This window comes from Passer domesticus, chromosome 17 (assembly GCF_036417665.1).
Source record: "Passer domesticus isolate bPasDom1 chromosome 17, bPasDom1.hap1, whole genome shotgun sequence".
Lineage (NCBI taxonomy): Eukaryota > Metazoa > Chordata > Aves > Passeriformes > Passeridae > Passer > Passer domesticus.
In genome coordinates, this window is record NC_087490.1 from 2,247,015 (window position 1) to 2,267,914 (window position 20,900).

Genomic DNA, 20,900 nt, shown 5'->3' on the forward strand with positions numbered 1-20,900 from the left:
TGTCCCCCACCGGTGCTGTGCCCTGTCCCTCACAGGTGCTGAGCTGTGTCCTGCACTGATATTGTGCCCTTTTCCAGCCCTGGAAAAGGGCACAGCCTCAGAGCAGGACACAGCACAGGACATGCTGGTGCTGTGATCTGTCCCAGGCTGATGCTGTGCTCTGCCAGCCCATCCCTTGCTGTGCTGTGCCCTTTTCCAGCCCATCCCCCACCGGTGCTGTGCCCTGTCCCTCACAGGTGCTGAGCTGTGTCCTGCACTGATGCTGTGCTGTGCCAGCCCATCCCCTTGCTGTGCTGTGCCCTTTTCCAGCCCATTCCTCACTGGTGCTGGTGATCTGTCTCACACTGATGCTGTGCTGTGCCAGCCTGTCTCTCACAGGTGCTGTGCCCTGTCCCTCACAGGTGCTATGTCCTTTCCCAGCCCGTCCCTCACAGGGGCCGTGCCCTGTCCCTCACAGGGGCCGTGCCCTGTCCCTCACAGGTGCTGTGCCCTGTCCCAGCCCATCCCTCACAGGCGCCGTGCCCTGTCCCTCACAGGGGCCGTGCCCTGTCCCTCACAGGTGCTGTGCCCTGTCCCAGCCCATCCCTCACAGGTGCTGTGCCCTGTCCCAGCCCATCCCTCACAGGGGCCGTGCCCTGTCCCAGCCCATCCCTCACAGGGGCCGTGCTCTGTCCCGCCCCGGGGCTCCCGTCCCCCCCTCAGCGCTTTCCCGCCCTCCCCTCAGGCCCCGCTGCGCGCACGCGCGGCGCTGCCCCCCCCCCAATTCCACCTCCGGCCGGCAGGGGGCGCTCCCGCCCCGCGCCTGCTGGAGGCTTCCCTCGCGGGGCGCGCTGACGTCATCCGTGTGCGCCGGGCGGCGCGGCGTGGCCATGGCGCTGTTCTGCATCCGCAGGTACGGCGGGCATGGCCCCGCTCCTGCTCTCCTCCCCGCTCCCCGCTTTCCTCCCCGTTCCGCTCCGCTCTCCTGCTGTACCCGGACCCTGCCCCTGCCCCGGGGCTGCCTCGGGCCGGGGTGCGTGTCCGCCGGTGGGCGCGGGCGGGCGGCGCGGCCTGAGGAGGTTTGTGTGGCTGTTCCAGGTACGGCGAGCAGGACGGGCAGGAGGCGGAGGAGGAGGCGCAGGGCCGGGCGCGGGTCCTGCTGGAGCGGCTGCAGCGGCAGGCGAGGGCCCGGCAGCAGAAGAAGCAGCGAGAGGCGCCGGCCCCGGGAAGGGAGGGCCCCGGGGGCGCCGGGCTGAGCCCCGGGGGGGAGCCCGGGGAACGCAAGGGGAACAGGGAGAGGGAGGAGCAGCCCAGCGCGCAGAGACAGAAGAAGGTAAAGACAAAACAGCCCCGCAGCTCTTCGGAGGAAAGGGCTGGTACTGAGGAGGCAGCAGATGGCAGCAGCCCCACAAAGAAGAAGAAAGCAAATAGAAGAAAATCGAAAGTGCAGCGAGAGAGCACTGAAGCAGGTGAGGATAAAGTGAGCCTGTAGGGTTTCAGTTCTTCGTGGTTGGCAGTTTCCACAGAAAAGTGAGCGTGAGTTCCTCTGAGTACCTTGCCCAATTTACCTGATTTTCTTTCCATCTCCTTGTTTTTCAAGGGAAGGCCCCATACTGTGAACTCTGAGGGTCAGTTTAGTGTGAGGGCAGGAGGGAAGCACATCACATCACCTCAGTCTTGTTGTGTCTATACCAACAAAGGAGAAATGTTTGACTTCTGCATTGGCTGTAGGAAAAAAGAGCTTGCAAGTTGTTGCTTAAGTCCTGTGTTGCAATATTGCCAACTCCCTTTTCTGTGGTGTGCTCTGACCTGTAGCTCTGTATTGCTGTTACCCAAATTCCAGATTCTGAAGAAGACATCAAACAGGACAGCAGAAGCAACTTTAAAAAGAATCCTAATAAAAGGAGGAAGACAGACGAGGAGACACAAGGAGATGAAGCAGGGAAGAAAGAGAGCAGTGGAAAAGCTGAAGGCAATAAAGCTGCAGAGGAGGAGCTGCCCTTGGCAGCCTCAGGGGAGGGGGCAGGGGCTGCACCCTCCAGCATGATGATTCTCGGGGACTACGAAGCAAAGCCAGTGCAGAAGGTAACCAGCCTGACTGAATCTTGGTGATGGACAGCAAGAGAATGCTTCCTAAAGTCTGTTTCACATGTGGTGCTGCCCCATTGTCGTTGCCCTCAGGTGCAGCCCTTCCTGCCCCAGTGGCTGGCAGAGCCCCGGCGGGTGCAGAAGAGCATCAGGGACAACCTGAGAGCAGCCACAGATGTGCCAGGCATCCACCCCCTGCTGCTGAGGAAGCTGCACACCAATGGCATTGACTCCTTTTTCCCAGGTGCCTTGACTTTGATTCTGTTTCTTTCTAAAGGGCCTCAAAGAGCTCCCACAGCCTGGTGCTGTGTGCTCTGTGCAGGCAGTGAAGTAAAAGGCAGGACAAAGTGTAGTGCGTGGAAGTGATGGTAGGAGATTTAACCCTTCTTTCTCAAAGCTTTGTCTGGGCCGAGGAAAAGTCTGTTTCCTACTCATAAATACAGCTTGGAGTGGTGGCTCAGAGCTGCCCAAAGAGGGAAGTCTTACTCATGTGCTCACGCTTTATGTCCTTGTGGAAGCTTGTGCTTTATCTTCGTAATTTCCACTGTCTCTGCTGCTGATCAGAGCTTTCTGGGAGCTCATTACAGCACCAGAAAAATATCCAAACAAACAAACAAAAAAAAAAAGAAGTCTGTTTTCTGTTAATTTGCCAGTTTTACAAACAGATAGAATAAATGCTTAATAAGAAGAAAGGGCAGGTGGCTGCAAGGACAGGGACAGAGGTGACCTTAGGCTGTGCCTGAGGCCTGTCAGGGCTGTGCTGGGCAGCCAGCACCCATTTTCTCATTTCAGTAATGCTTTTCTGTAACATTTTCCGCTCTTGGTGAGTCGGTGAGGCATACAGCTGGTGTTTATTTCTGGTTTTGCCAGTGCAGGCAGAGGTGATCCCTGCCATTCTGGGCAGTGCAGCCGGGGGGTTCCTGCGGGGCCGCGGCGGGTACCGCCCCAGGGACATCTGTGTCTCAGCACCCACGGGCAGTGGCAAGACCCTGGCCTTTGTCATCCCCATTGTACAGGTGAGTTCACCCTCAGGAAAATATCTCTGGGGAAATGCTGGCGTTGTTTTGTTCAGGCAGAACCTGAACTTCAAAGCAGGTCGAAAAGCCAAGGAATTTGTGGGCATAAGGCAGCAGATTTTCAGCTCGGAGCTGTCTGAGGGAGCTTCTTGTCAGCTTCCCACTCCTTTTCTCAGACAGCAGGCACAGCTTGAGGAGTTGGGAGGGAGGAGTGAGAAAAATGGAAACATAAAACTGAGAATGTGTCAAGCCCATCTTCTCTCGCTAGGTTAGGCCCAAGACCCCTGCTCCCCCTGTTCTGTCAGGGACTCACTGGGCCTCTGTTTTGGCAGGTTCTGTTGGATCGAGTGGTTTGCCACGTACGAGCCCTGGTTGTTCTGCCCACCAAAGAGCTGGCACAACAGGTATGTGGCTCCTCCCTGGCTGGGCAGAGCTGGGCTGAGGGACAGGCTGCTGCAGCCAGTCCTTTGGCTGTTCTGTGGAGCAGGCTGAAGACCTGCCAGAGGGTTTGGTGCTGTTCCTCTAATGGAAAGTACTTCCTGCAGCTGACAAAGCCTCTTCATCTCCTTGCAGGTGAGTAAAGTGTTCAACATTTACACTGACGGGACAGGGCTGAAGGTCGTTTTGATTACTGGCCAGAAGTCTTTTGCAAAGGAACAGGAGATGCTTGTGCAGAAAAAGTAGGTGAAAAGGTATTTTGACAAAGTTTATAGAGATTGCATGCTAATTAATGTCATTAAGGTCGGGTCAAGATATGGATTATTGCAGCACAGCATCATGCTATCATGGTTTTGGATAATAGGTTTATATGCTGAACTCTGGTGGTTCTGTCTTTGTCACAGTGCTTGTTACTACTCCTGTTTTGTCATTGTAATGTTTCACTGGATTTTTGGGGTTCTTCACCAGCAAATGCTCAGAATGCAAATGTTTACCTTGTGCCCATGGGTACATATGGCTGTGTGGGGTTTTTCTGCGATTAAACTTTTTTGAAGAGCAACGAAGAGTGACACTTTCTGTTTAAAATAAGGCAGCACGGTGGAGACTGGTGTTTTGTGTCCCCCACTGCCCCTGCCTGCTCTCCAGTGTCAAGTCCATATGTGAATTTTGTTACTCCTCAGTTAATTGAATGGTAGGAAAACCTTAAGGTCTGCTTCTTAAGGTCTCTGCTACAGGCTTTATTGTGAAGAGAGGGACTTACTGATGGGCTGCTTGTCCTTTCAGAGTGACAGGCTACTGCAGCCTGGCTGACATTGTGGTGGCCACGCCAGGGAGGCTCACGGATCACATCAGCCAGACCCCAGGCTTCAGCCTGGCTCAGCTTCGCTTCCTGGTGAGTCACCACAGCTCTCCCATCTGAGTGCAGTGTCTGCTGCAGCACTAATTCCTGCTTGCTCCTTGTGTGCAACATAAATACCTCTCTGTTGGAGCTGTTGTGTGGGCCTGTCTGCACTCCAGATTGTGGAGGGAGCAGTCACAAGATGAGATGTTTGATTCCAACTCGTGACACCCAAGCATCCACCCACTTCCCCTTCTCTCTTAGGCTCTTGCAAACTTGGAGTAAGGATGGGCAAGGAAAGCAATTCTGTTGACTAGAAGCTTCCATTATCTTACCTTCTGGCTCACTGGTTACAGATACAAAGGAAAATAAAAGCTCCCAGTATTTAACAAGTGGTGGTTTTCATCCTTGTGAATCCAGATCGTGGATGAAGCTGACCGTATGATTGATGACATGCACCAGAACTGTCTGAACCAAATTGTCAAAGCTGCATTCCAAGGAGAAAATTACTCTGGCTCCAGCATGCTTTTTCAGAGGACCAAACCAGGGCCTTTAACAGCAGCCAGGTAAGTTGCAGAGTGCATTTCTTTGAACTGATAGTATGGACACCAGCACTTGGATGTCACTGCCCTGCTCCACTGTACACTGCCACACAGAGTCCCAAAGCTTCATTCCTCTGAGAAATGTCTACCAAAAAAAGGCAGTGAGCAGCTGATGCCAGAACACGTCCTTCAGACTAAGTATTGTGTTCTCCAGGCTTTCCTTATGTAGACTAAAGGAGCATCAAAAGAAAGCACAAATATTGCAAATCTGTGATCCATTTGCACAGTAACTATAGTAATGCCTTCTGGCAAAGCTGAGTAATGGATTTGGAGGAGAGCTCCTGCAATTAACTATCTGCAGCTGCTGTTTTTGTACAGCAGTGGCAGAGATGTGTCAGAAACTGAGATGAACGGCCAAGGGAGGACATGACTGAAATGAGAGCAGGGGTAACCAGGCTGCAGGGACTGTGCAGGGGTTGTGGACTTGACTGAGAATGCTCATCAGTTCTGTCTGTGAACTCCACCATAAAACAAGGGTGGAGAAGAATCTACAGGAAAGGCCCAGGGCAGGAGAAGAGCATCAGAAAGCATTGATTGCTTCCCTTGCATCATGTGAAGGCACTAGGGGTGAAACTCCTTTGCCCCATCCTCAAAGCCCAGTTTCTGTGTGCTGTTTCTTTCAGTTCCTGCTCTCCTCAGATACCCTTACAGAAACTGCTGTTTTCAGCCACACTGACCCAGGACCCAGAGAAATTGCAGCAGCTGGATTTATTCCAGCCTCGTCTCTTCACATCTGTGTATTCCGAGAAAAACAGAGATGGAGCAGAAGCTGAACAAAATACTAATAATAAATACACACTCCCAGAGGGGCTGTCGGTATGATGTGAATTCTTTTGAATAAGTTACACTTGAAGATTTGTTTAATTCTGAACTAACTGTGGTTTTACCCTAAAACAAGTGTGTCTTCCCTGTGTTTCCTTGCAAAAGTGCCTTTGGGAGTATGTATGACCCAGAGAGCTGTACCTTTGGACATTTGTTTTCTCATTACTTAATGTTCATTTGGTTAAGACTTGATTATTTTTTAAATTAATCTGTCTTCATGTGGAATTAAATTTAGCTGCAATGGGGAGTGGAACTAGGAAGTCATAGTAATGTAGTAGCACCTATCAATTGTCCATATGTCTGACAGTCATTTCAAGACACGTGTACACAGGCCAGCCTGTAGGCAGGAAGGCAGTGCATGCTGTTACTTGCTGTGGAGGTGTGAGAGCATTAGAACAATGCAGGTCTCCTGTCTCCACTTGTGTTGTATCCTGCCAGCCTGTTTATTCTGAAGGGGATGGGATGGGCTCTGGCTTTGCTGCTGTTAGTCAGCTATAAAACATCCAGGCCAGTGTGGGTCATGGACAGGCAGTGGGTTTCAGGGGAGGTAGTCTTGGCAAGAAGTGATTCCTCTCTCTGAACTCCTTTCCTGTTGACTGCAGCAATGTTACGTGCCTTGTGACCTGAATTCCAAGCCCTTGCTCCTCTTGTATTTCATGCTGAAAATGAAATTCACCCGCGTGTTGTGCTTCACCAACTCCAGGGAAGCCTCTCACAGGTAAGCATGAATGAGATCACTCTCTGTCAGGGGATCTTACAGAGATAAAGGAGTGACAGTTTCTCTCTTGTCCACCTGCAGGTTGTTCCTGTTGGTTCAGGCCTTTGGTGGAGTCACAGTGGCAGAGTTTTCTTCTCGGTTAACTCCAAATGAGAGAAGGAGAACCATGAAGGAGTTTGATCAAGGAAAAATACAACTGTGAGCATCCTAAACTAGTTTCCTGTATGTTTTCCAGCACAGGCTGTTTGCAGTGTGAAAAGCTAAACAGAGCAAGGGACACAGTTACTTGGGGTCTTGTAAAACATGCAGGAGTCTGTTGCAGGAGGGATGTGAGACTTGGGCTTGTGGCTTTGAATTGTTTATCCTTCATGTAACTCAGCCTGTTCTAATCTAGCTGCAGTCTGATTTCTACATGTTGTTTTATAACAAGCAATAAATACAAATGCGTGTTCATAGAGTTGCCCAAAACACACAGGTTTGTAAATTTGGAGTTTAATGTTTGTGCTGAGTATCTGTACTTATAGGGTGGAAATGGATGTTGGTGCTGAAGCTGTATTTAGTGTTACAGCTTCCTACCAAAGCAATCCCTGCTCAGACTGGCATACAGCTCTACTTCTGCCCATGTGTGTGATTTGCATTGTGATTTTGGTAGCTATATGAGATTATATCTGTGCAATATCTCTGAGGAAAAGGTAAAAACTTATTTTCTGGGTGTTCTTTTTATCCAAACCTGGCGTATAAATTCATCCTTGACTACTGGTATTTCTCACCTTGCTGTTTGTGTGTTCTGTGCTTGTATGGAATGTTCAGATTCCTTAGAGATTTGTGTGAGCTGGGAGGTGTCTGACATGCTTGGAGAACCTGGAAACACCCAGTAACTTTTCATGCTCAGCAGAGGGTGACAAGCCTGTAGTGGTGCTTGGAGGTCTGACAAGGCCAGTGGCAGTAAGGAGAGACTTGCAGTGCTGCTGCCAGCCTTAGAGGCATAGGCTGACTGTCCACTTTGAACAGAGATAGCAGGAGTTGTGCTGTGTTCACTGGTGGTTTATTTGTGCGTGTAGTGCCTGAGATGTCACCTGAAAATGAGTATGTATCCATTTACAAACAGGTTAATCAGCACAGATGCCACAGCTCGAGGGATTGATGTTAAAGGAGTGAATTATGTGATAAACTATGATGCACCTCAGTTCATCAGGACCTACATTCACCGGTAAGACAACAGGAGCAAGAGGAAGATGTCTGAGCTTGGTTTGTTATGAAGTATTTAGCAAAGGTGACGTGCACTTAAAAGGGCTTTTAGCTTTTCTTTTTGCTTTAATATGCAAATAGCTTTCTAGCAAAAATTAAACCTAGCATTGCTTGGAATCAGACTTTCTTAAAAGTGGAGAATTTCAGCATCAGAATCTCTGAGCTGATAATGGCAGTGACTATGGGGCTAAACTGACTTGAAGCTGCTTTCTCTGTTTTCAGGGTTGGAAGAACAGCTCGTGCAGGAGAAGCAGGTGTTGCTTTCAGCTTGGTCCTTAGAATTCAGGTGTGTCTGTTGTGGGATTCATTTGATAAGGATGCATGCAGGGGCATAAGGATCATACAGTTCATACTACTTCCCACCTTTTCCAGTCAGCTGAGCTTTGTGCTTGGAAACTTCAGTTGTTTCCTGACTAAGCAGCATGTTCCCAAATGTGCTGATTTTGTAGCTGATGGGCAGGGGGGTGTCTCATCTCCAGTGGCTGTTTTTGCAGGAGAGGCGGTTCCTGAGGATGCTGAGGGATGCTGGCATCCAGGATATAAAGAAACACCCCGTGAAGGGCAACTCATTGAAGCCAATGGTGCAGCAGTATGAGGAAGCTCTCTCTAAGCTTGAGAAGACAGTCAAGGTAATTGAAATGGGGAAGAAAATAAACTGTGCAAGTTGCAGTTTGATTTTTTTAATGCAGTTTGTGCTTAGCACAAGTGTTAGAGTCCAGGATCCTTTCCTTCACCTAAAATAGTACCAATTCAGCATTGGTGGGTGCATTGTTATGGAATACTCAGAAAGGGTGGGGAGGGGAGAAAGGTTTTCTGTCAAAGTTAGGCAGCATTCTTGGAGGGGTTTAAAAGATGTGTAGATGTGGCACTTGGGGATGTGATTTAGTGATGGGTTTGGCAGTGTCGGGTAAATGCTTGGATTCAATGGTCTTAATGGCCTTTTTCAACCAAAACAAATCTGATTTTTGGTGGGTTTTTCTATTCTGACCTTCTCTTTACCTCTGTAGCTGGGATTTTGACAGCTACCCAGAGGACTGCAAGCAAAATGCAGAGATTAAACCTTTTGTCATTACAGAGTATAAGACTAATGCACAGCTATCTGCAGGCCCTTTTTTACACCAGTGTGAAGTTGAGAACTTTGAGACAAAAGCAGGGTAGCATTTACCTTGCCAGATGGGTGGACTAGGAATCCTTAATAGACTTTGTGCTGCATGATTTGGGCAAGTGTTCTGCTCTTTAAGCTGAGAACTCATAAATACCTGGCCCTGAAAAAATGATGATTTTGAGTTGTAGACTAGGAATGTTTGAGAACTGGGACAGAAAGGTTTATTAAATTGTCCTGTTCCTCCCTGAAGTCCCTGCTGTGTGACTCTGGGACAGGGGCATGTCCACTCACCTTCTCAACTTTGATTTTGAACAGAACGAGCAAGCCCAGAAGCGAGCCTGAGCGAGTGGAAGCTGAGATGGCTGATGTGGCTGGAGCTGCTCCCCAGCACAGCAACACTGAGTCACGGGCCCTCAGTGCTTGGTTCCTCAGCCTTATCATATCTGCAGTCAGCTATTGCAGGCCTTATTCCTCTTTCGAGGACGCTGTGAACAGGGTTCAGTTACTGGTTTAAAAAAAAAAAAGATACATGTTGAGATACATGTTGTCTTGAAGAGGACTTTGCATCGTATCCTGCTGGCACGTGTAGAATTGCTCGAGTGTGGCCTGATGGAGCTGCTGCTCTCCAGTGGTGAGGGCTGGGCCCTCCCTGCTGCCCTGGGACAATGGTTCTGTCTGTCTGCAGATGCATAAACACCTGTGCAGTGCCTGTAGCAGAAATGTGTTTGAAGAGCTGCTCTATGCGCAGTGACTCCAACTTCTAAGTAAATATTAAATAAATATTATATATATTTTTTAAACTCTGTCGAATAAAGATTCCTGGGCTCAGGAAATGGACTTTGTGATCTTTGTGGGTCCCTTCCAACTCACAGTATTTTATGAGGAATGGAGATACTGCTTAAAGGACTTTTCACTCTTACAGTCCTGTACCTTGTCCTTTTCTTGCCTATGTTGTTTTGTTGTTTCCCTCCAATGTTCTGTACCAAAGGTAACAGCAGGTATTATTAAGTGTAGATTGATGTTAATGCAGACTGAAATGTCTGATGTCTAATATGAATGTCCTGGAGCCAGCTGGTGTCACTGCAAGCCCTAAGTCTGTATTTGACACATGCCATGGTATTTTTAGCTGGCCTGGCAGAAGGCTTAGAGCTGCCATGTAGCTGTGGCCTGCAACTACTCTCCAAGGGTTGCTTTTCCTTCAGCAGGAATGGCTCCAGCTCTGGCTTATTGTTCTGCAAAGCTAAATAAATGTACACCAGCATTAGCAGTAAATTATTGAAAGCTGGGAATCTTGAAGAAAGGGGGTTTGGGAATGGTGGTTGAAGACAGGAGCACGAGGTTGTTCCATAGCAGTGAAGCAGTGTGTGTTCTCCTGCTGTGAGTGCTCGCTCTGCAGCTGTTTTTCCACAGCACGGGTGTCTGGGCAGCTGGAGAGTCACAGGAATGGAAAATCCTCTTGTGCAAGAGCTGAGAGCTCCCAGGAGCACAACCAGGACCTGCCTCTCACATCCCCCAGCCGGGCTGTGGTTTCTGTGTCGCTGCGGGCAGTCACCGGCACAAGCCCGTGTGCGGCCGGGGGTGAGGTGGCAGAGCCCACTGAGACTTTGCCCCGGGTGCCGTGTCCGGGGTGAGGCTCACCGGGGGCACCGGAGAGCCGGCTCTGCCGCCCCGCCCCGGCCGGGGCGGGCCCGGTGTCGGCGGGACCGGGGCGGCTTTATCAGCCCCGGCCGGGGCGGCAGCGACAGCGACAGGGACAGCGGCACGATGGGGCTGGAGCTGTACCTGGACCTGCTCTCGCAGCCCTGCCGGGCGCTCTACATCTTCGCCCGCAGCAACAACATCCCCTTCGAGTTCAAGCGGGTGCAGCTGGCCAAGGGTGAGCGGGGCCGGGGGTGGCGGGGGCAGCCGGGTGACCCGGGGTGTCCCGGGGTGTCCCAGCCCCGAGCCTTGGGGTGTCCCGGGGTGTCCCAGCCCCGGCTTTGTGGGTGTCCCAGAGTGCCAGCCCTGGATCTTGGGGTGTCCCAGGATCCCAGCCCCAGCTTTGTGGGTGTCCCAGGGGTCCCAGCCCTGGATCTTGGGGTGTCCCAGGGTCCCAGTCCCGGTTCTGTGGGTGTCCCAGGGGTCCCAGCCTGGCTTTGTGGGTGTCCCAGGGTCCCAGTCCCGGTTCTGTGGGTGTCCCAGGGGTCCCAGCCTGGCTTTGTGGGTGTCCCAGGGTCCCAGTCCCGGTTCTGTGGGTGTCCCAGGGTCCCAGTCCCAGCTCTGCGCGTGTCCCGCTGCTCCCGGCTCTTTCTCCACCCCCGGGGGCTGCTGGATTCCAGCCTGCGGGTGGAAGCACGGGGTTGCTCACCATCCCCATCAGTGTGAGATGCTGAGGGAGGGTGGCGTGGCCCTCCTGCTGCAGAGGGTCCCTGGTGCCCACCCAAAACCAATACCTAATTCTGCAGTGCAATCCTGTAGTTGAAGTACTGATTTCAGTGCCTGTGCTCCTCTGCAGCAAGCAGGACTCTGCCAAGGCATGTGATAGCTTCGAAATCGGCCCCACCCAGCAGAAATTGGGTCTCTGAAAAACAGAGAGGCTTTTCTGAGAAGCGCTCAGGATGTGCCAGATCTGGGGCATTCCCCGTTTAGATGGGAAACAAAAAGCTGCAGAGGTGGGACATTGGTGTAGGGGCGAGGACAGCCGAGGTGTGTGGGTCTTGTTCAGGAATTCAGCTTAGAAAAATGTGTGCTCTGGGAAGCAGCAGCAGTTGCTGAGAGCAGCCCTTCTCCTCTTGGCAGGGGTTAACTCCCCTTGGGAGGCTCGTCATGCACCAGCTTGCTGAGCTGTCCCCGTGTGAAGGCAGGGCAGGGCAGGGGTAGGGCTCCCCTCTGGGGGCTCCACTGGGTCGGGTAGTCTGTAGTCTGGTTATTTTGGGAGGGTTGAGGACCAGCTTGAGAAGGCTGTGGAGCGAGACAGTGCAGCTGGCAGTAATGTGAGCAGTGAGAAATGAAGGGAGGTGGTTTAGTTGGGTTAAAACCAACGGATAACTGTTAGGAGCCCGTCCAAAGGTGTCTTTTCACCAAAGGAGATCCAAAGATCTGTATCTTCTTTCTTTGTAATTGAAGCTGGTAAAGCCTATCCTTCAAGCTCTTCAGATATCTGATGGATTTGAAATTAAGGTAATGCATTGGGCATAAAAAGGCCTCAGTAAGTAATGTTTAAAAACAATGAAAGATGAGAAGGCTCCTGGAGCTGAAATTGAGGAAGGAACAAGAGAGACTCCAACTTGAAAGAAACCTCAGACGTGTTGTGCTTGAGTCTTTGGGTGTTCCCCTGCACCTGAGCTGTGGGTTGGTTGTACCTTACTGTGGCTTTACTCCCACTTGTCTCATAGCAAAAATTTTTGCAACTGTTTGTAGCTGGGGGCTGGCCCATCTTGTGTCCTTCCCCTTCTTTCCCAATAAATTAATTGTTGTGGTGAGACACTGGAGCAAAGGAGAGGAGACTGTCAAGGAATGAGAGCACCAAAGAAAAAGAAACAACTGAAATGCAAGGATAGGAGGAGAGAGAGGAAGGAAAGGGAATTAAATCACAGATTCCCAATGCTCTGTGCCCCTTGGGAATCTGCTTTTGGCCTGTGAATTTAAGGTGGGTGATTTGGGTGCACCTCCTGTGGCATGGGGAAGCTCTGCAGGTGCTGCCACAATGGAGGAGGCTCACTGCACTGGCACCTGACACTGCACAGTTTGTAAGGACAAGGTGAGGGAACTGAGACTCACAACTGAGCTGGTGGCTTAAATGGGATGTCCCAGAAAAGCTCTCAGCCCCCAGTGTGGCAGGTGTCAATGAAAGGGGTAGAAGTGAGAATGGGTGGGGATCACCTGGCATTCAAAGGACACCTGAAGACCTGGAGTCTGCACACTTCATCTTTCTGAGAGGGGTAGGGGAGGTGGGCTGTGAGCCAATGACAGGGGAATAGTCACAAATCAAGTTTGCCAAGTACAGAAAAGCTAAATTTGCTTCCAGAGCATCTCCTCTGGCACACAGGTTCTCAGATGGCTCACACAGCAGGATGGGGCTCAAGGTTAGTTACACATACCCAGGCAGCCACATGTGGCTGAACTGAGTGGGTGGAAAAGGCTGTCACAAACCAGTCACATAGAACAAGGCTTCTGGGACTGCTTTCAGGCAGAATGGAGTACACTGAGACCTTAGATGAACACAGCATCTTCTCCTGTCAGGTTCACTCTGCCTACCTTTTGGGGAGGACCTACAAGATAGCTTAAAAGCGACCTAAAATCATATTTGCTCTTACAAAAGATTGCAAGATGCACAGGAGCTAATTGAAAGATCTGTAAAGAAGTACCCATGGTTCTACATGGAATCACAGGAATTTATGTTCATCTGTGGACTTTAGAAAGTGTAGTTGAATATAAATTACATTATCTTCCAGAAAAAGGTGTCTGCTTCTCACTGTCCTCCCTTCCTTGGAGGAAAGGGTTAGTGAGATCCCTTTCCTCCAAGGTGCTTGGTGCTCCCCTGGGTTTGTACAGGACAGGTACCTCCAGGCACAAGTGTGGGGTGGATAGAGCCCCCAGCTGTCAAGTGCTATTGGTATGAAAGGACTCCCAACCATCCTGCCCTTGGTCCATAGGTGGGTCTGGTATGCAGGCCATAATCAGCTGATACCACAGGGCTGGCCCCCTGCTCACCCTGCAGCACTTATTCATTGCTTATAAACTTGACACAAGACTTGATCTGTACACTTAGAAACAAGAACTTGAAGCTAGACAGTCCCCACAAACTCCTCAGGTGTTTACAAACAGGTCCTGAGTACCCCTGCCAAGTAAAACTCCTCATTTTCCTCCTCAGGGGAGCACAAGACAGAGGAGTTCCGGAAGGTGAATGTGCTGATGAAGGTGCCTGCACTGAAGGATGGTTCTTTCACCTTAGCAGAGAGGTGAGGCTCAAATAAGCTCAACCCCCTGCTGCAGAGTTGTTTGTCCCAGTGCTTGAACTGCTGGCACTCCAGTCCAGGCAGGTTCTTGTCTCCCTCCTGTTCTGTGTTCCACTTGCGCATAACAAACCTGTGTTTCAAGAGAAGTTCTTGCATAAGCAACTTGAACAGCATTAATAGTAGAAAAAGCTGCTGCTTGGAGCTGCTTTGCTGCTTTGTGGGCAGTGTTTCTGAGCTTAAATAGCTGTCCAGGTGTCCTGCTCTCTGCCTGCAGCTGGGGGCTGTGGGCCAGTGCAGGAAATGTGACATGAAGCACCCGCTGCTGGGTGGGCAGGCAGCGTGAAGCTCAGATTTGGTATAAACTCATTCTGCAGCTTCTGTTTGCTCAAAACTGTACCAGCAGACCACTCCTGTCTTGTTGGGCAATTACTTGTATTAGATTATGATCCACAGGCAGCAGCACAAACTCTCTCCTGTGCTGTGCCCTGCCTTCTACCTGACTCCCCAGGTTTGTGTGGCTGCTTGTCCAGCAGGGCAAAATCTGGGGGAAAACAAAGGATGAGGTGCTTTAATCTCAGATGATCAGCTCACCAGTCTGTCTTGCTCTCTGGGCAGCATTGCAATCCTCCTGTACCTGGTGCAGAAATTCAAGACTCCTGATCACTGGTACCCCTCCGACCTGCAGAAAAGGGCAAGGGTTGATGAGTACCTGTCCTGGCAGCATGTCAACATCCGTGCAAAGGGGAGCAAGCTGTTCTTAAGCAAGGTAAAACCATTATATATCAAAAATGAGGTGCTAAGGACTGCAAGTGAAATGGCCTGCCTGTCTGCAGGGCCTTTCTCAGCAAATGTGCAAGCCAAGTGAGAGATAGCAACAAAACTGACTTGGCTGCTGAAGCGAGCCCCACTGGAGTAGCCTGGGTCCTTGCTGCTGCAGCCAAAGGTCCAGAGCAGACACATGCTGGGGGAGCAGCTCCCCCAGACACAGCTCAGTGCTGGCTGCATGGAGGAAACAATCTCCCTCTGCAAAACAAAATGCAGGTGCTGGCAGATGGTACAGTCTTCCCTTTGATGCCTCGGGTTTATAGCTTTTATATTTTCAGGTTCTGTGCTGCTTTAGTGTGTGGGTCTGGGCTTCATATTAGGGATGGTGAGCTCTGCACAGAGCAGGGAGACAAAACAATTCCTGCTCTAGCTGGGCACCAAGAACAAATGATCCAAATCTCAGCCCCAGAGCACAAACAACATGGGCTGAAGAGAGAAAAAACGAGAAGGATGGGACTGCAGGGGCTGCAGCTGTAATTGGACAATTAACTCCAATATGCAAATGGAGTAGAACTGATCAGAGTGAGAGACCCCGTGAGCAGTAGGGGATTTTGTGACCATTTTGGGTTCACCTTGGGTGCAGCCCTGGCTGGGCTCTTGTGCTGCCAAGGTGTATTCATTGATGCCTTTTAATAAATCCCTACTTTTTTCTTTAACTCTGTCCAGCATCACTTTGAGTGGAGACTTTTGTGGTTGAATTTTCAGGTTTCTAGGCAGCAGACAAGGAGAGGCAGGAAGTAATGACTATTAATTAATTATTAATTAAGTAATTAATATTAACCTGGCAAGGTTGATGAACAGCTCTGGTTGTTCTCATGCATGGCTGGTGAGGGATCCTCAGAAGGTGGCAGTGAGAGTGTGATGAGTAGATTTGGAAGGAAGCACATAAAAAGCAAGTTGTTTCTTCTCCCTGCCAGGTGTTTGTGCCTCTCGTCACAGGCCAGCCACTTCCTCCAGAGAAACTGGAGTTTGTCACTGAGGACCTGAACGTTGCCCTGAAGCAGTTTGAGGAGAAGTTCTTGCAGGGCAAGCCCTTCATTGCAGGCAGCGAGGTCTCCCTGGCAGACCTGGTAGCACTGGTGGAGCTCATGCAGGTGAGCATCAACCCCAGCACTGCTGGATCTGGGAGTGGGGCTGTGGGCAGGCCAGGCCAGGGGGGCTGCTGCACCCTCACCTCTGTAATGGCAGATCTGGGGTTAAATCTTGCTCCTCTTTGACTTTGATCACAATTAATTTTACTGGGGAAAACCTACTTTGATGAAATAGTTCTTTCTATAGAAATATGGACAGAATTCACCAGGAAAGAAAGATAAATTACAAGCTAGGCAGGCAAGTACAGCTATTTGGAAGATATGTGTTGGTGTGCATGGACTTCCATGTTCTGTGTTAGACCATTCAGGGGTTGGCCATGGCAGAGCTCTTTGCTGCACGTCCCAAGGGACAGCAGCTGCTGCGGGTGTCACCACTTGCCTCCTATGACCTAAGAGCCAGAGATGAGCTCCACCTAACACCATGGCTGTCTGCTGCCTTGAGCCAGAAGCATTTTCATTTGGTCCATCCCTGGCAAATGCCCTGTTTGCCTGACTCTGGGTGTGTGTCTCTGCAGCCTGTGTGTGCTGGCTATGACCTGTTCGAGGAGAGGCCCAAGCTGGCGGAGTGGCGCAGGCGCGTGGAAGAAGCCGTGGGGAAGCAGCTCTTCCAGGAAGCCCACCAGGACATCATGAACGTGAAGAACTTGACTGCTGATCAGTTTGCACCTGAGCTGCTTGAGAATTTCAAGCAGCTGCTCCTAAAGCAGAATTAGAATTATGCTCTAATAAAATGGATTATTTTTCTGAAGGCTTATTGTAGTCTTTCAACATTTCTTCTAAAAATCGTAAACACCATTTCACAAAATGCACTTCCCTTCATTCCCTTCATTCTGCAGCTCAGAAGGGAAGAAAAATACATCTTAGATTGCCATGAGCAACTTTTCCCTCTTGTCCACTGCAGCATGGGAAGTGTAGCCCTGTAAGGATTTCCTTTCATGCTCCAGCACCACTGGATCTGTTTCAGAGCTGAGGTGATTCAGTCTGTTGGGAGCAGGGGCAGTCAGAGCTGCCCTCCCACCTCTGCTCTGAGTTTTCCAGGCCAGAGCAAAGGTTTCCTGAGGCAGAACAGGTGCGTCTGAAACAAGGAAAAAACATTGTAGCAGATGGTTTTCGCTTTGCCAAGTGGAAACAGCCTGCTGGAAGATATTTTGCTCTTTAGGAAAGGGACAGGTCAGGACCCAGCCGCGGTGGGAGCCCTGCCAGGGCCCTTGGAGCACCTGGCCACTAGATGCTGCTGCATCTCCTGTGAGAGCAGCGGGACACAGCCCAGGAGCAGGGAGCCGTGCTGCTGCCCAAGGGATGCCTCCAGCTGCTGGCAGGGACAGAGTCAGTAAAGCTCCTCGCCCAGAGGTTCGTGCTACGTTCTGCAAAGAACAGCCTGCACAGTGGAAAAAAGCTGCTTTTCTTGGTCAAGCTGCTGCAGACCACACGGTTCCCTCTGCAAACCCCATCATGCTGTGTCCCTGTCCCAGAGTGGTTTGCCGGCACAGCAGAAACCATTTTGGGCAGGCTGTTGGCACGGGGTGCTGCTGTGGCTGGGCTGGCACTGGTGGCACAGGGAGCTGTGCTGGCCAGCCCCGCGTGAGCACAGAGCTTGGTGCCTGAGCTGGGGAGTGCCCCACACATGTTAATGCTCCACTGCTCCTCAGCCTCCTCAGAGCCCCCATAAAGCCAGTGGCTGCATTTGCCAGGCGTTGTAGCTCTGTTTGGATTTGTAATCGGGATTTGGAGGGAAGTGGACAGCATGTCATCATCCACAGCTCTGCAGCACCCTCCACAGCATAGCCTGGGTCCCTTTGTGCCATTCCTGCTTTCCTGCTCTCCTGTCCCTGTGACCTCCCATTTCCAGGTGCAGGCCTCCATGAGGAGGGCTCCAGTTTGCAGAATTGTTTTCCTCCCCTCCTTGTTAAGCTGTGTTTGTACCTGTAAGTCAAGTTACTGCAGTGCCCAGAAACGGTGAATGTAGCTGCTCAAAGTCTCACACATTTTTTTCTGTTGGATCAACTGTTTTTGGGGAATGAGCCAGCTGGCTTTTCTGTTTGTTTTCTGAGTAAACCTGCCCTTTAGTTCAAAGGGCCACACAAACCACAGTCTGCATTGCACATGCCTGCAGGCTGAGCTACAGGAGCCCAGCAGGCTGGTGCCTTTACTTTCCATCTTTCCAACCTGCAGGAAATCCTCAGTATCAGTGATGAAAAGGCACATTTGCCCTCAAACTCTCTCCCTCTCGTGCTGACACATGCAGGGATATTTGTCTTCTTACCTGATTTGGTTTTATTGGTGAATTTGTTGAGAAGGGCCTGTTGCATGCCAGCCAGCAAAGCCAATGACAGCAGCTCTGTCCTGGCCCTAGGAGTGCTTGCATGGCTGGAGCCTGAGCAGCAGTGCCTGACAGCCTCCCTGCTGCAGCTGCCAGAGTGCTGAGCCCCAGGAGGTGTTTATGTTGTACCACTTCCTTCCTCTAACTGCAGCTTTACCACACTCCCCAGCTGGGCTGCTCTGCACCCCTCAATTCAAGAGGTGCCTTTGCTGCCTTGCCCAGGCTGCCCAGCCTCCCTGCACATTTTGTACCCTGACTTTCAACTTCTCCCTTTCTTGGAGAGAGCAAACTTCTACCAGCATCATAAATATTTCCCACACTTTCTGTTCAAGTATAGGCAGAGCAGAGAAACAATCAAAACCAAGAGTCTTTTAGCACCCCTAATCTTGACAGATCTCAAAATGGACTTAAGAGCAGAACCTTTTGTGACACACGTGTCCCTGCAGACTCTCCACACAGGGCTGCTCTGCATGCAAACCATTCCAAGGCAAATCAAGTGTCTTTTTAAAACTTTTTTATCTACTATACTTGTAGTACAAAAGCTCCATGTAAGAGTCTTGAACCAATATTCTGCTTGTCAGAATGAGGCACAAGTTCCTTAAATTGTCACCCACTGTGCACTCCTGCAAGGACAGCTGCCTTCAAAACCAAGCTGGGGCTATGTTCAGAGCTGGCTCTCTGGTGCTCCTCCACTGCTGTTTCACAAAGGATAAATACACTTGCCTCACTCCAGGCTACTCATGATGACAGGAAGGGATTTTAAGTTGTTTTCCCCACAGTTTCTGCCTGGTGTTTATGCAGTGACCAGTGGCATTTTGAGCCCTTCCATTCCCACAGGACAAAGCAACTCCGTAGAGTAACTCCTTGGATGGCCACAGAGTTATAAAACAGATAAATCTGCCTTGTTTTTTGCTCTGAATCATGGAGATAAGGCTGCTCATCCTTGTACTTTGCCTTCTGCTATCCCTCCACCTCTGTATTTTGTTCCTTTGTGTCATTGGATCTTGTCTGGTTCCAGTTCCTAGCTTGAAAGCCCTGGGAGCTGCCTCCCAAAACCCAACAGGTTGTGCAAGAGTTTTGCTTGCCTTGGTACAAGGTCTGTTTAGTGTCTACTCCCCTTTCACCCTGAAAAGGGAGAGGGATTACACCTCCACTGTCAGCTTAATTGAACGTGTTTGATTCAACTTCCTCAACTTTTGCCAGGGCTATTTGGAAATAAGTGAGAACCTGTGATTTCTGGAATAAAATGAAGCTGTAGCACACAAAACAGGAGGAATGTTGACAAAACAGAAAGACATCCTCAGACTTCTAAATTATTAAGAACTAAACTGCAAAACTTAATGCATTTTTTTCTGTCTTGTTCTTATTTCCTGGCAGAGAAAATAAGGACAGGGAAAATGGTCTTTGAGGTGATTGAGTCAAATGAAAATACGGTGCTATAATCACCAGCCTGGAGCCAGGAATAATCAATCAAATGCCCTATAACACAACCAGATAAAAATACCTCTTTGGTTATGTGGGCTGTGCAGTGCAGTCAGCAAATTGGAGAAAAACTTAAGGAAGGAACATTTCCAGGAGGCACATGAAAAGATCTTTGAAGTTCAGATAGGACTAATGGATCAACTGAACCATGAATAAAGGAGCAAAGTGAACCCACACTGCTAATGTTGCTGCACACTGCTGAGATCAACACTCTTCTCAATGATCTCTCAGAGTATGGGCATGGGAGCACTTTGAAGCACAAAGACTTCTCTGACTATTACCTGTGCAGAGCCACTTTCATGCTCCTCTTCCCCAGTCCCTTTACATTTCAGGTTCCTTTGCACTGAAGGAGTTTGAACTCAAGCAGTGCCACAAGACTCCGTGAGCTGTGGTCTCCAGCCTGTCAGTGCTGGGTGCAGTGCTCAAGAGGCTGAGCTGAGCTGCAGGGGAGGTGAAGGGGGTGCACAGCCCCTCTCCCTGGTCTGGCTGAGAAACTGAAAAATTCTTACAGTGCTCTTCTAAATCTGAAAGTTCTAAACCCCTGGAAATGTTCCAGTTTGTAATTTGTCTAGACCACAAGCTCCCAGCTCAGTACCCAAGCCTTTTCACAAGAAAAAGAGCAACTGATCCTCCAGTTCCCTCTCCCTGAGATTCCCATGGCTCTTTCCAAAGATCTGTACAAGCTCTCTGGCACCACACTGATAGCGAGGTGTCAGCACGGCTGAGGTGGGTTTGACTGGGGGTGACTTTGCCCTGAGTGCTTCAGCTGCTCTATCTCACAGGTCCCACAAGTCCCTGTACTCGGCAGCAGTCACCTTCCCGAATCACACAGCTGTGAAACTCAGCGCAAGTGACAAATACCAGGGAGAGGAAAGTCACGTTGACTGAGTGTGCAGATGTAATCTCCACAGAGAAGTCCTCCACACCTCACTGCCATTCAGATGTCACCTTGCAGCAGAGACTATGTGACCAAAGAATTATGTTCTGAACGGAAAACCCTACTGAGACCTGGCGGTGCGTGATTAACACTGCCTTAGAGGACACTGTGCAAAGGCCCTGTCTGCAGCGTGGCACAGCCCTGCAGAAGTGTGTTACAAAACTCAGCGTTTACCTTGTGAAAGTCGTAGTGGGGTGCTGTGGGTGAGCGCAGCTCCCGAGCCCCTGCGGTGCCAGCCAAGCTGCGGTGGGGAGTGACAGCCCCCTCTCCCTTACTGCTGAGTACCAACCTTTGAGGGTGGCAATTGACTCGTGTCACTGCTGGCGTTACCTGCAGGGAAATGGATGAACAGGACGGCAGCCGCAGCGGGCCAGGGCCGCCTGGCGCTGTGGGAAGGGAGCTCTGTGACCCTGCCCCAGCTCCGGCCGTGCCTCCCTGCCCCTGCCCGGCCGGG

The 20,900-nt window shown here is 50.5% G+C and overlaps 2 protein-coding genes across 2 annotated transcripts; both read left to right on the plus strand.

The window, feature by feature from the left end:
• The first annotated feature begins 855 nt into the window (after positions 1–855).
• DDX51 (DEAD-box helicase 51) lies at positions 856–9,693 on the plus strand. The gene is made up of 16 exons (XM_064392267.1): positions 856–892; positions 1,078–1,448; positions 1,823–2,064; positions 2,161–2,311; positions 2,938–3,083; positions 3,416–3,487; positions 3,657–3,763; positions 4,305–4,413; positions 4,780–4,925; positions 5,585–5,777; positions 6,386–6,501; positions 6,583–6,699; positions 7,610–7,711; positions 7,972–8,035; positions 8,244–8,378; positions 9,170–9,693. Exons 1-16 carry the CDS (start codon positions 870–872, stop codon positions 9,194–9,196), a joined length of 2,121 nt encoding a protein of 706 aa, XP_064248337.1. The 5' UTR covers positions 856–869; the 3' UTR covers positions 9,197–9,693.
• Positions 9,694–10,572: 879 nt separating this feature from the next.
• On the plus strand, positions 10,573–16,455 carry GSTT2B (glutathione S-transferase theta 2B). The gene is made up of 5 exons (XM_064392268.1): positions 10,573–10,730; positions 13,707–13,794; positions 14,407–14,557; positions 15,534–15,710; positions 16,223–16,455. Exons 1-5 carry the CDS (start codon positions 10,619–10,621, stop codon positions 16,418–16,420), a joined length of 726 nt encoding a protein of 241 aa, XP_064248338.1. The 5' UTR covers positions 10,573–10,618; the 3' UTR covers positions 16,421–16,455.
• Positions 16,456–20,900: the final 4,445 nt, after the last annotated feature.